This window comes from Sceloporus occidentalis, unplaced genomic scaffold, assembly GCF_023333645.1.
Source record: "Sceloporus occidentalis isolate IW3139 unplaced genomic scaffold, rSceOcc1.0.p SCAF_151, whole genome shotgun sequence".
NCBI classification, from domain to species: Eukaryota; Metazoa; Chordata; class Lepidosauria; order Squamata; family Phrynosomatidae; genus Sceloporus; species Sceloporus occidentalis.
In genome coordinates this window covers 1,520,077-1,534,646 of record NW_028317131.1, presented here as the reverse complement: position 1 = coordinate 1,534,646, position 14,570 = coordinate 1,520,077, and the positions used below count along the sequence as shown (strand labels likewise).

Genomic DNA, 14,570 nt, shown 5'->3' with positions numbered 1-14,570 from the left:
GTCTCGTCCTAGATCCAGGAACCATACGTCTATCCCATGCATGTTTAAATTCCCTCGCTGTATTAACCTCTACCGCTTCTGCTGGGAGGCTGTTACAATTATCTACCACCCTCTCAGTAAACTAAAATTTCCAGGCATATCTATAAGGTCTGAACGGCACATTAAATACGTATGAAGAGCAATTCTGATGCAAAGTACCAAGTGTGGCGCAACCAGCAGAAACATTATTTTGGTTGCTTTAGTGATTACTTCACTTTTAAGAGTATGGACCAGATTTTGCGGACAACTACCGGTATATTTCTCACCCTTGTTGTTCAAATATCCCTCCTGCATGCTGGAAAACCGACATCACAGCAGATCAGCCGACAGCATGCTTTTTCCAACAGAAGTGACTGTGGGAATAAGTTGCCATGTACTATACAAAGCCTGACTCCTTACCACAATGCCTAGTGGTAAAACAATAGAATGCCTAGTGGTAAAACAATAGAATGCCTCGGTCTTAATCACTCAGCAGGACACACTAACCAATGAAAGTCTGTGGAGGGGGGAAAAAAAACAGACTTCATCAGCATTGCCATAAAGTATGAGCTCTGTGTGGTGAGACATAATATGTATAATTCTTAATTGCATGGCTTGTGCTTCAGCTACATGTCTAAAAACAGGTTGGCCCCCATAGAATCGAGATTCCAACCATCAGAAAAACTCATATAGAAATGGGTATTTCAGGTTCTGACCAGACCTTAGAGTTGAGTGCCCCTCCTACCATACAGGGGCCTCATTGACGGGGTCCCGAGAGGGCTTTAAACAGCGTTGAGAGTCTTAGTGTGTTAAGGTGCAGTTCTGTCCCACTGATTCAGCTCCTCGGTAAGCGATACAGCCACGCTAGGCTTAGACAGAACTCGCCAAACTTTCTGTATTTTGACATAGTGGCGGGATGAGCAATATCTGGTTAGACAGTGTGACGGATCCGTGGTAGTTATGTCTCATATAGGTGTTTTTATGTAATATCTGCACTAATTTGTTGTGTGCACATATTGGTCATTTCAGCAGCACCCCAACATCTGAATTTATATGCTTTTTACAGCGTGCTTTCCTTCTTGTATTATTTTGTGTCCAAAAAAAAAAACTATAGAAAATGTCAAACTTACGAAGAACTCTATCTAGAAATCCTCGGTTAAGTCTAAAGATACTTAATGCACCATAAAAAGTAAATCAAGCTTATTTCAAAAGGAGGAGAAATGTTAGAACGGGAGATCATAATCTAAAACTAGAGGGTCAGAGGCTGGGATCTAATGTAGGGAACATTTACTTTGCTCAGAGGGTGATAGATAAGTGGAACAGCCTTCCAGGAGAAGTGGTAGAGGTTAATGCAGTGATGGAATTTAAACATGCATGGGATAGGCGTATGGCTCTAAGAGGAGACCAACGACTGATTAAGGTTTTAGTCTTTAAAGCAGGAAAAACGGGCAGGCTAGACGGGGGCCAAATGGGGCCGATCTGCTGGCAAATACTATGTTTCCGTTGTATGTTTATCGGATACATTCAGTAATAAATTGTAACCTATCCCAAAAAAATATATTATTTTTAATACACGCTGTTCACGTTTCAGGCTTGTTCTGCGTTTTTGTATAATATATATAACTATTTTGTTTCTCGTTATTATACTTTATCTCCTGACTCCGAGCTCAGGTACAAGGTATTGCCCGATTCACTTTCTTACTGTACGGACTGATTTCGGCAGATCTTCCTCCGCAGACTTTCTTTAGCCAAATGGTCCTCTGGGTGACTAAAGCCCAGGCTTTCTTTTGTTTACCATAAAACATTAACTTTCTCAAAGCACAAATACAGCCAGGTGAGCGGAAGATTCCTGGTATATGGAAACAGAGAATATTCCGGGACTACGTAGCCACCGAACGACAAAAATACCCGACCGGGGGAACAGATTCAAGACATTTGCACTTTTACAACGCATGTGAAATGAGATCCACAACGTGGACGCGGCATCCAGACACACGTGAAACTATTCAATGTTCGCATGCAAAGATAAAAAGAACGGAAGGCATTAAATCGAGGAGATTTCTTTTTAGTGGACCTGTCTCCCAACGAATGCATCATTTAGTCGTTTTACACCAGGAAAAAACAGGCAGACCAGACGGGCCGAATGGTTCTTATCTGCCGTCACGTTCTATGTTTCTATATAATAGAACCATTCGGCCCGTCTGGTCTGCCTGTTTTTCCTTATGTAAAGACTCAGGTCTTAGTCAGTCGTTGGTCTTCTCTTTAATTCAGGAGCCGTACACCTATCCCATATTCTCTCAATGTATTAGTCTCTACCACTTCTGCTTGGAGGCAGCTCCCCTTAACTACCACCCACTCAGTCAAGTAAAACTTACTTAAATTCCATCTAAACCTCTGAAACTCTAGTTTTAGATCACGACCTCTTATTCTAACATTTCTCCTCCTTTGAAATAAACGTCCCTCCTGTATCGTGTTAAATCCCGTTAATTATTTGGATGTTTCTCTCACATTAAGTCTCTCTTCTCTCCTCCAAGCCGGACATCTCCTGCAAACCACTCACCATTTTAGTTGTCCTCCTTAGAATTTTTGATGGATAAATATCCTTCTAGAGATGGGGTCTCCAGAACCGAACCCGATACTCTAGGTGAGGTCTGACCAGAGATCTATAAGGTAGCAGAACCTCCTCCCTCTTCTTGCTACTCATGCCACCGACCATACACCCCAGCACCCTGCGACTCTTCCTCAGACTCTTCAACACATGGCCTGTTTACTTTTTAAGTCACTATATAGAGACAAATATATATATAATATCTGTTCCAATATAGAGTTAAACCCTGACATATACAAAAGAAATCACACTTGCTGTCGTCTGATGGACGTACAACTGTAAAAAGTCACGTATACATTAAACACAACGCAGAATTTAAACACTTTCATAAATAAAGGCAACGTTACAAGCACAATTCCCGGCACCGCTGGATGCCAAAACCCTTTAAAAAAAAAACAAAAAAAACCCCCCCAAAACCCCAATTCTTTAATCATGTCTTTTTCCGGGAATGCTTGTTGCCATACAAACCAAAAAAGCCTTAGATGTTTCTCTGTTGTTCAGGGTTAAAAACATTATGCGGAAATAATAAGACGACACACCTGCTAAAGTTTATCGAGGAACGGCACCTTTGAAACAAAAAGAGTCAGGCGATTGAGGTGAGTAAGTGAGGTGGTAGATACGTGGAACAGCCTCCCATCTGACGTGGTAGAGGCTGATCCAGTGAAGGGATTTAAACATCTTTGGGATAGGCATATGGCTCCTGAATCTAAGACGAGACCAACGACTGATTTACATCTTTACGGCAGACTAGATGGAGCGATAGCACCATGGGGTACTTTTTCACCAATATGATGCTTTTGTGCACCAAAGATTGACTTCAAATCTAAAAGGAAACCATACAGAGAGAGAAAATACCATAAATGAAATTTAGCCAAAAATCCTAGACTTCGGCCATTTAGGGTTTAATTTCGATGATAATGAACGCACATCCATACAAAGCGAGATGGGGGATGAGGATTTATTTGCCCACCTTTCTTCTTCACTGGCATTCTTAAAAAAAAAAAAAAAAAAGATTCTTCAGAGTGGCAGCGGCTGTATGCGGAGGTATTTACCCGCAGGGCACGGGGCAGTTTTATTATCAGCAGCCGCGCATGTACACAGGGGCACCGCCGTCCACCGTATCTGACTGTATGCCAAGGAGCAGAGAATTACATCCGACCGCAACAAGAAAAAAAGCTATAAAAATAATGCCATCTGGGTATAAAACCGCCCAAAGTTTCACAAAATCAGTGCCTGAGAGGACAGGAGATCATCGCAGAGCGCGGCAGCCGGAGTCTAAGGCTTTGCCCCCTCCAGAATTGGGCAATATCACACAATAGCCCTCCAGGTTGGCAGGTTGATGAGGGTAATATCACACAATAGCCCTCCAGGTTGGCAGGTTGATGAGGGTAATATCACACAATAGCCCTCCAGGATGGCAGGTTGATGAGGGTAATATCACACAATAGCCCCCCCCAGGATGGCAGTTTGATGAGGGTAATATCACACAATAGCCCCCCCCAGGATGGCAGTTTGATGAGGGTAATATCACACAATAGCCCCTCCAGGATGGCAGTTTGATGAGGGTAATATCACACAATAGCCCCCCAGGATGGCAGTTTGATGAGGGTAATATCACACAATAGCCCCCCAGGATGGCAGTTTGATGAGGGCAGGATCCAGGCTCACTCCAGTCTGCCAGCACCATGCAGGGCATCCAGCAGCCCCTATAGATCACCAGGTTAAGCACCTATGGATCAGCAGCATCCCCCGAACCGGACTCCTCTATATGCCGGGGTGGGATCCTCAGCAGCTCCTGCCCCTCATGTTGCAGTCTGCACTCGCACTGATGCCCCCTGGGGTCTCCTGCCCCCTGACAGGGAAAGGGGGATTAGGCAGGGGAGCCAATCGCTGCTCTAGGAAACCATGCCACGCCGGTGGGGAGGATTATTCGCGGCAGGGGCAGATAATCCGGTCACCTCATGGCTCTGGGAGTAGTTGCCCCCTTCTGTCAGACCGGACGCACCGCGAAGGGGGTCATGTCAGGTGCGTCCTGAGAACATATACACACACACCGCACGCGAGCGCCAGGTCCGGGCGGCCACGTGACGTCGCCCGGCTCCTGTCACGTGACGTGCAAACATGGCGGCGCCCAGGGAAGCGCAGGATTCGTGAAACTCCGAGCTTCTTCTCACCGACTCCAGCGCGGGGGAATCGTATCTGGTTCACCCTACGTGTACCGGAGACAAGGTGAGAGGTGAAAGGGGTGATAGAAGGCCCGGGGGTGGCTTGTTTGGGTTTGACAGAGACATCAGGTCAAGGTCATGGGGTGGCGGGGCAGTAACATTGTCGGGTAACTGGGGTATATATATATATATCTATCTAAAAAGAAACATGCTGAGCTGTAACCGTGGATTTATATCGGGCATACAGAGCTGCTGTGTATTATGTTAACATGTCTGATTATATTGGGCTCATACAGCTCACTAGCCCTCTGGTCTGTGACTAGTGGCCCACTGGGTATTGTGTACCCGAGACCCTGGCTGCTGCAGAACCTCTTATGTAGGATGACAGTGAAGTAGAATATGCGCGTCACACAGAGGAATGCTGTCATTTTACAAGAAATTCTACTCCCTTTGTTTAGATTGGAGTAAAATGACCAAATTCCCATAAAGTTATGGACATCGGATTGTCCAGGGGGAGGAGGCAATAACTCCCTGGGCTCCTCCGAAAGCTTTCGGGTCACTGTGTTTTATTTGTAGTTCTGCATATTACCATCGGTCCCTCGGAGCTTCGGGCAGCATTTACACCCTGGCAAGATCCTTTCTGTGCTTCTTTTATACAGTTCATTTTGGTGAACATATAATGAACAAAATATTCATTTTGTATAATTTGATATGCCTCCTTAACGCATTCTCTGGGACTTTACTGTGCAGCTTTTGTGTTCTGATAAGTTTTTTTTCTGTGTTTTTAGATAAACATTTTGTGCAACTTACGCTTTAACTGCCAAAGTAGTTTTAGAGATACATTATATACCCCCCCCCCCAACCTGTTACAGTGTATAGAAACCTATTCCGAGTTTTTGTTTACATTAAAGGGACAGTCAAGTCCCCAGGTTTTTTTTTTTGTTTAAACGCGTCTGATGCGTTTATTTTGCACGGCGTCCGATGCCTTTTACTGCGTGCGACCTGGTCTGTGCATCCGAATTAAATGTCCGCGGTCTCATTTCCCTTCTCCCCCGGCTGCTTCTGCTGGAACTAAGATGTTCAAAAAGAAAGCATACTTAAGTACACTACACTGCTGTATTCAGCACTGTTCAGCTAACCTGCGTATGATTGGCTGCAGCTTTTATAATGTATAGTTGTCGATGAAGCGTCCCAGAGCTTTTATAGAACGGTGATATGAATGAGAAAGCAATTAATGTGAATGTATAGAAATGTATAGCCCGAGTGACATGTTTTACCTCTGTTTTGATGTGAGCTCAGTACTAGTGTAAGGACGCGCATTCACATGTTTGTAACACGCCGCTTCATTTTGCCAGGGGGCCAGCATGTCGCCGTCAGAGGAGGACAACGCTTTAGTGAACTCGCCCGCGGAAAAAGAAAAAACCTTTTCAAAACAAGACATCGTGAAACTCCTGGCCGATCGGTTTGCTCGCCTTCCTGAGAATGAACGGTAAGCGGGAGCCTCGGTTTGTAAGAACTTGGAAACAAATCATTTCTGTAGTTTGATGGGTAGAAAAAGGTGCAGGGATCGGATTATATTCCTGGACCCCGTGCATTAACCATGTAAGTGCCAGGGGCCATGACGTATACACACATCTATACCCCAAGGCCAATTTTCATAGTTTTACTATACTTTTATTTAGGTGATATGATATACGCCTTGTATATTAAGTCGTGATTAGTGAATAAAGCACATGCGTTAGGCGTAGTTGTCCATACATGTGTGTTATGCACTAATGTATGCGCTGTGTCACACTCTGCTCTCATGTTTCTGGCTGTCTGTTATAACCCGGGCTATAATTCCGTATTATATGCTCTGCAGCAAGCTGTTTTCGTACGGATCGGTCTACCTCGGGATCAACGCAGCGTTTGCCGGGCTCATCGCGAACAGCTTGTTTAGACGAATTCTGAACATCTCTCAGGCTCGTTTTACATCCAGTCTTCCAATGGCCATCCTTCCCTTCTTGACTACCGTGGTCACCTACAACGGCACCGTATCCCAGCCTCTCCTTCACGGTACACACGGGGGGGGGGGGCCCCACGCGTCCCACACAATGAGAATTACCGCATTTGGCAGTGAAACCGGGCACGTGGCTTACGGTCGTGATCTCCATTCTCACAAACCTTTTACGTTTAGTCAGTATAGTAGTGCTTACAGGGGAGTGTGTCTCAGAATGTCTTTGCTGTTTGAATAACATGATGCGATTAACCATTTGAGTGCACGTCCTGCTGTCAGCGGATTAGTATGATGGGATTACGTTGTGCTTGCTGGCATTTCCCGGTAATTTCTGTTAATGGTCATTCTAATCCGCTTTCGGCGAGTTACGCCTCGCAGTTTATATTTCCTGCCGCTGATGCAGCCCTGGCAGAAACACCGGCGTCATTTTAATTTGAGTTTCCATCAGCGAGATGATAAAAGGCTTAGAAAAAAAATCCCCGTCTCTGGAATCATACCCCCTTTACAGGAAGGGTGGCAGATAAGTAGAACAGCCTCCCATCAGAAGTGGGAGATGTAAGTATGCACGAGATAGGGAATATGGCTCCTGAAACTAAAACAAGGCCAAGGACCGAACAAGGGCTGCGTCTTTACAGCAGGAAAAACGGGCAAATAGACGGGCCAAATGGGTCTGATGCGCCAGCAAATTGTATGTTAAGGAGCCTTACATTATCTTTATGTTCTTCAGAGTTTACGTGATCTCTTAAACATCTTATACTTCCTCCTCGTCATAAACTGGACTGCACGCTGACTTGTATTATTTGCTTTCCCTGTTTCCAGGTGATCTGAACTGTTCCGTCTGCACCATGATTCGGGGAGGATTAGTTGGATCCATTGCTGGCGGTTTTTATCCAATTCTCTTAGCTCTGCCTATCAACGGAGGACTGGCGGCCCGGTAAGCTTCACGCAAGGAACCTTTGGAATAGTTTACCCTCGGGATATATCCCGAGATTATTATCTTTTATATATATAGCACCGATAATTTCCGCAGCGCTTAATACAATACATATATTCGAGGGGTCTGACAAGACGAGAAGTGACAAAGACAAACCGTCACATTAGGTGGCAAGAGCCCTGCTTACAATCTTGAGGGATTGCTCTGTGGCACAAAATACGCTGAACCCCTAAACCAGGGGTTCTCAAACTGCGGCCCTCCAGCTGCTGCAGGACTACATCTCCCATACTCCTCAGCCAGCCCCTTAGCTGAAGGAGCATTATGGGAGATGTAGTCCTGCAGCAGCTGGAGGGCCGCAGTTTGAGAACCCCTGCCCTAAACGCATAGGCCTAAAGCACCCCACTACTAACCAGCTTTGTAACTCACACGAGTTCCACAAGACGTAATTATGTCAAGGCACATATTTAATAACTATCTCTTTTGATGCATATGGATTTAGTGGGGTATTTGTCGTAGTTCTCCAAAACCGCCCGGGAGCTGCATGGTGTTCGATGCTTCTGCTTACATGACGTTTTTTGTCTTACGTTTTTCAGCTACCAGACAGCGCCTCTGCCGGAGAAAGGGAATATCGTGCGCTTCTGGACCGCAGTCACACAGCCGGTCGTTAAGAAAATGGCCTTCGCCCTCATCCTTCAAGCAATGTTTGGGGTTTATATCAGCTCTCGGCATTTCGTACTGTATGAAAAAATGCTTCAACTGCCTTCGGATACGGAGGAGAGCGAACTGTCCCAATAAATTTTAGTGGAATGCATTTTTATATATTTTTTTTTTTTATTCAACAGAGCAAATGTGGGAAATGTAATGAATTTTTCCTGCCCTAAAAGATTAATTTGATATTAAAAAAACCAAAAAACAGATATACAAATCACTCGTCTGCAGTTGAAAGCTCCCATTTTCATTATACATGGACAGGTTTTAGAGGACATTGAAGGCCTGGATTACTTCCTTACGGACAAAATGATAAATGTAATTCTGTCTGTAAGGCTAGGTTTCCACTTGGCGTTTTTCTGTTTGGCGTTTTTTCAGTCCTCTTTGGCGTTTTTCTGCTTTTTTGGGCTCTGTGGCAGTTTTTCAGAATCGCAGCATGTTGACGCTCTGGCGTTTTTTGCACGGAAATCTTGGCGTTTTTCTCCAATAGAAGTCTATGGGAGAGAAAAAAACGCCATGAAAAAGCCATGTGGGTTTTGCCTTGGCGTTTTTTATGGCGTTTTTTTCCACAGTTACAATGCAGAGGATGGACCCAGTATCTGTGTGTCCTACGAGAAATAGGCGGGAAACAAACAGTTTCACACAAAACAAAGTTCATATTGAATTTTACACCATTTGGAACAAACATCCCATTACAAACAAACCAACTGGATCCTGCCTGCCAAAAGCAACAGCAAACAATTTGCACCATCATTTGGGGCCAATCTTCCTAGAGGGGCAGACATTCGGAATAAAGCATGCCTTACAAACCACAGAAAAGAGACAAAAGGGCGTAGAACTCTACCAAGGAAATGACATCAGGAGGGGGCAGATTCTTGCCATTTATCCCAATCCCTTTTAGCTGGGTGACAATTCTAACGTGTAAAGGCTGGAAAAACTGCCTAAGGTCAAAAAAAGCAATTTCCACAGAAAGGCTGAAACGCCCGAAAAAAAACTCCAAAACGCAGGAGAATGCAGTGGCAGTTTTTCTTCAAGAAAAAAACGCAGGACTAAAACCCAAGTGGAAACGTAGCCTTAGGGAGCCTATATATATTTATAGTTGGCAGCCACAGTGCAAGCGATCTAAAAGTTTTGAAATGGTTTTATTTTCGATTCTACATTTTTTCATACTGTGTTTTCAACAGGGGTCATCAGAAACACCATATGCATTTTAATACGTATAACGCCGCGCATTGGGGGAATATGCATTTACTTTACACTATGGTCCTTTTTAGAGACCACGCCGTGTTCCCTATCTATGTCACTACTGACCTAGCAGGGGGAAAAAATTGCTTACATGTATCAAAGCTGCCTGCAGCAGAAAGCAGCGAGCCTGCCGACTAATGCAAAACAATGTAGGATGTAATACTAGTGGCAAGAAAAAGTCAATGAACCCTTTGGAATTCCAATGATAATCTTTCATGTCTTTATTGAACGCGCTATTAAACATTCACAGCGCTCATGGGGAAAAAAGTGAACCCTTGGATTTAACTCCTTAATGACAAAGCCTGTACATGTACAGGCTCAAAATGCATTGTTTTCAATGGGTTTTGGGACCGCCCATTGTCCTTAAGGGGTTAATAACCAGCGAAACCTCCTTTGGCAGCAATAACCTCAAACAAGCGCTTCCGGTAACTGCCGATCAGACCCACGCAGCGTTCAGGAGGAATTTTGGAGGGGTGGACACATATGCAGTCATATGCCTAGGATGTCTGGTATGAACGGCTCTCTTAAGGTCATTGCACCGCATCGCAAATGAGTTGAGGTCCGGGCTGAGCAACTCCAAAAAGCAGATTCTTTATTATTTACTGTTTAGGGTCGCTGTCCTGCTGCATCAAAATACTAACTCTATGCTACAAAACTCTCACTAACGCCAATCCCCTCTACTTATTCCTCCCTCATCAGCAAATGTACTCCAGCTCACCCTCTAAGATCCAACAATGACCTCCTCCCATGCCAGCCTACAGGACTTCTCTCGCGCAGCACCAACCCTCTGGAACTCTCTTCCCCGTGCTGTCCGAGTCTCACCAACTCTACCCTCCTTCAAACTCCTAAAAACCTCTCTTCAGGAAAGCCCACCACTGACAAACATCAAAACTTCTCTCTCTCACCCACCTACAACCCTTATCTCGTCCAACATTAACATCATTCACTACCACGCAGTCCTCACCTCCTGTTTCTCACCCTTATCCACCTAGATAGTAAGTTTCTGTGGGAACAGTGCCCTCCATTCCTCTTGTATCTGTAGGTCAGTTGCTGTATTGTATTCGTCGCTATCTGTAAAATTTTCATATTGTACAGCACTGCAGAATCTGTCGGCGCTTTATAAATAAAGGATAATAAAATAATCACCCAACTTCTACTGAGCTTCCCTTGGCAGACAGTCAGCCTGTACGATACCTTGTTAAACCTGGGAATTCCTTGTCCCCTGGATGATGGCATGCGTTCCAGGCCCTGAGATAGCAAAGCTGCCCTAAACTATGCTACTCCTTCCATCATACTTTGCTTTAGGATGTTTTTGGGGTACAGGCTTTTCCAACCCACTCTGAATGTTTGAATGATGTATTGAACGTGGACATGAACAATACAACACCTTTGTATGATTTGTTAAAACAGATTGTGTTTGTTCGTCATTGTAACTTAGAAGATCACATAATACTTTAAGTGTATACATAACCGCTGTAATGCCAAAGGGATCACTTCTTCCTGCCACTGTGTGTCATTGGGAATTAACCCCATAACGACCAATGACATCATTTCATTTCCTTAAACAAGCTTAGAAAGATCTACGATCACTTTCTTCGCTTAAACGGTGTTGCTGTAACGCCTCGATGCCTCCCCGGGGCATCAACATCCGCCATACACTGTATATCAGCGGACGCAAAAGTGTTAAAATAGCCTCGGCCCCAAAGTGTACAAAAAGTAAAAAAAAAAAACAGCCTGGTCCTTAAGGGGTTAAAAGATGGTGCTGCAGGGAAGCACCGGTATCCTTCTCCTTGCTAAAGAATAAGGGAAAACATTTCTATAAAAACGCTGCTCATATGTAAATTAACTGAAAAAAAACATACCAAGATCGTCTTAACCCTTAAAAAAACAAAAAAAACCTCACATCAAGTTTGTTTTTGTGTACTCCCCACTTGTGTATAATTAAGATCTGGACTGTGGTGTGGAGCTGTTTTAAGGAAAAAAAAAAAAAGAAATTGCATTAGTTTATGACACAGCTAAAGGCATATTTCAGATTACTCCCTTTAATTTACCGTTTACAGAGTACAGAAGCAAAGAGTTTGCAGGTCACACGCTCACAAATAAACCTTCAAGATCTTGAAGATTAAACAAATCAAAAGAACACATTTTCAGAAAGAAAAGTATTTAATAGAACAATTTACAGGTTTGTTGTTTTTTTTTTTTGCAATCAGCCGGCTTTCCATCATAACCATTAATAGACGAATGGCTGTCCTTGTTTGTTCTAAATCAAACATCATGAAACTCAATGTGGCTACAGTAAAACGCGAGCATTGTATGGATGCAACAGCCGGGTAACGCTGCACTGCTTGCAAAGTCATTTACAAACATACTGTATATATTACACACACACACAAAAAAAAATCACTAATTCAAGTATTTAAAACATTAATCAAGGCTTGTGTTTCATATTTTAAACAAAAGACTGCATTATTAAAGACAATGGTCTATTTAGTAAATAATAAGCAAACGATGCAGAACTTGGACCTCCCTGAGCATCATTTCTAATGTCAACTATAAAGAAAGCAAAGTTTAAATGTACAATCTTGTAAATAGAATGGCGAAGGACTTCAGTCTAAAAGCAGGAGGTTTTGCCAAGTATATCCCCAGAATGTAACCGACGGTACATCACAAGTAAGTGCTATCCCCACTGTAGCGGCTTCTAGTGCCACCGATATGGATTTTCTTCCAGATCAAGTTTTTAAGAAGTCTTATAGTAGAAATTACTATTCAGCAACAGTAATAATTGGACACAATCCCAACCCATAGAAGTTACACTCCATCTAGGAGAAGACCCTTGGGGACTAAAATTAAGAGACCGCCATTTACAATAACAGCTATAACTGGGTTATTTCCTACACATAACTACCAACTAACCCGGAGATGCGAGTACTTAATGAGCAGCATGTTCTCTGGGGTTTGGATACCCTACTTAGAAGGGCCAAACAGACAAGGAATGAGTACATTATTGCCATATTAATAGTTAAGAGGTAGACCCTGATAAACTGACGTAAATACCGTTTTCTAATTTACATTCTTCAATGTTAAACAATTAAATAACTTGAAATAAAAATTACATTTCCCGGTGATAACAGATTTAAGTGTTCTGGACATTTATAAAAGTAAATAAGCTCCAGCCTTATGATAATTAAAGATGATCTGCTTTTAGACTAAGGTCCGACCCAATGAGTTATTTCTCAACAGTGGACAATTTCCAATCTCTTTCCACCCCGGCATCTGCATACAGAACATAAACAGAGAAAACCCCTGATATTACCCCAGTTACCTCATGTACCATACTACCTTTTAAAACAAAGCAGGGTGTCAGCAGCCGGTCCCGAATCTTCTGCCCACCGCTGAATCCACTTTAGCATAAAGAAAAACAAGGATGCTAAATACACATGTTCGAAAGGGAAGCGAAATTTCAAAAAGAATAGAGCAGTGTGTTGACGTAAAACGCGCGCTTATTACTCAAAACCATCAGTTGGATTTTGCCAGTCAAGAGGATTATCCTAAAATAGGATAGCGCTTGTATTTTAGTGCTGAATTGCAGACTATTATTGTATACAATAAGCTGGTATTGATATGTTTGCGAGTTACTACGCCAACGGGCTCGGATACGCATTACTGCAAAAGCAGGATGATGAGTACGGCTGTTTGGAAAATGCATCAACACACTTCAGATTCTTTGTGAAATCTCACTTTACAAATCATCGTAAAACCTAATATTTAACATTAACACTGAACTAAAGCTCGAAAAAATGAAAGGGTATCGACCCTCTTATATGATGGCCACTCTAATGTGTACCAACCACACAACCTCATTTGAAAGCAGCCATCATGCAGGTTCACTTTTGCTGGAGTTTGTGCTGCTGCCCGGCCCCCGGTGCCATCAATCTAACAAGGGCAGTGCGATAATGCGCAAAGATTGATTTCGTTGGTTGTTAAGCTCTGCTCAGAGACATCAGACACGACATCCAGCTTAGGGCTGTATTTAGAGGGGCTGTAAATATACGTGTAGTTATGGAAGCGTCGGCCTAACAGTCAGTTTGATAACTCCAGGGAGGGAAGAAGCAAGAGCCTCAAAGGACCAAAAAAAGTGAAAAAGCAATAAAATGGCACTTTAGCTTCATATGTCTACACAACAAACAAAATTAAAGAGGAGTTTTAATGTAGCTTCTAATCAGTCCCTTAGCTGCATGGTGGCCACCTCCAACGGGCAATGATAGCTTCTCACACCAGATCTTTGACTTATTTAAAAAATATAAAAATGCTTTATGGGGGGAGCTCGCCTACTTAATACAGGTGACAAAGCACCAAGGTAAGTTCTCCATCAGGTGAGAATTCTGTAGTTCAACATTCTAAAATAATGTGATATGCAGTTTGAAACATCTGAGCAATAGAACTGCAATGTATGTTGTCCCTGTCCATAAACAGCCCCCTGTAAAATGCTTAGTGCTGCGTTAGGGTAATTATAGGGATCCTTACCAGGTTGCGAGACGGAATCGACTGCTCTTTAACTCCTACAACGGAGCAAGGCGAGAAATCACCTAAAAGAGAAACTGCCAGAGAGGTTTACTAGTAATGTAAAATGGATGCAGACAGTCTTCATGCAGTTGTGTTTACCATTTAGCTTATGCAGGCAGATCTGGTAATGCATTAACACCCGCGATCAACATTTCATTTCCCATCAACCCCTTTCCCCCCGCTGAATAGAGACTTTAGCAAATGTCAGTCATTTAAAGTTTATAACTCTTGGTCATGCCGCTCGTCCGTACGCATACCCGGGTTACCCAACCAGCTTGGCGCTCTTATAATTCACAGTTAAAGGCATGCACCCATTGGGTATAGAATACATTA

At 43.3% G+C, this 14,570-nt stretch overlaps 2 protein-coding genes across 4 annotated transcripts in view; one reads left to right on the top strand and one right to left on the bottom strand.

Moving 5' to 3' along the window:
• LOC149280628 (disks large homolog 2-like) overlaps nt 1–3,615 on the bottom strand; it is a 522,250-nt gene extending 518,635 nt beyond the window's left edge. For all 3 annotated transcript variants that reach the window (XM_089500312.1, XM_089500313.1, XM_089500310.1), the window contains exon 1: nt 3,597–3,615. In XM_089500312.1, the coding sequence (XP_089356438.1) occupies nt 3,597–3,615 (19 nt within the window). The remainder of the gene's footprint in view (nt 1–3,596) is intronic.
• Nucleotides 3,616–6,155: 2,540 nt separating this feature from the next.
• LOC149280627 (transmembrane protein 126A-like) lies at nt 6,156–8,516 on the top strand. Its single transcript, XM_089500331.1, has 4 exons — nt 6,156–6,280; nt 6,653–6,846; nt 7,607–7,721; nt 8,315–8,516. Exons 1-4 carry the CDS (start codon nt 6,156–6,158, stop codon nt 8,514–8,516), a joined length of 636 nt encoding a protein of 211 aa, XP_089356457.1.
• The last annotated feature ends 6,054 nt before the right edge of the window (nt 8,517–14,570 follow it).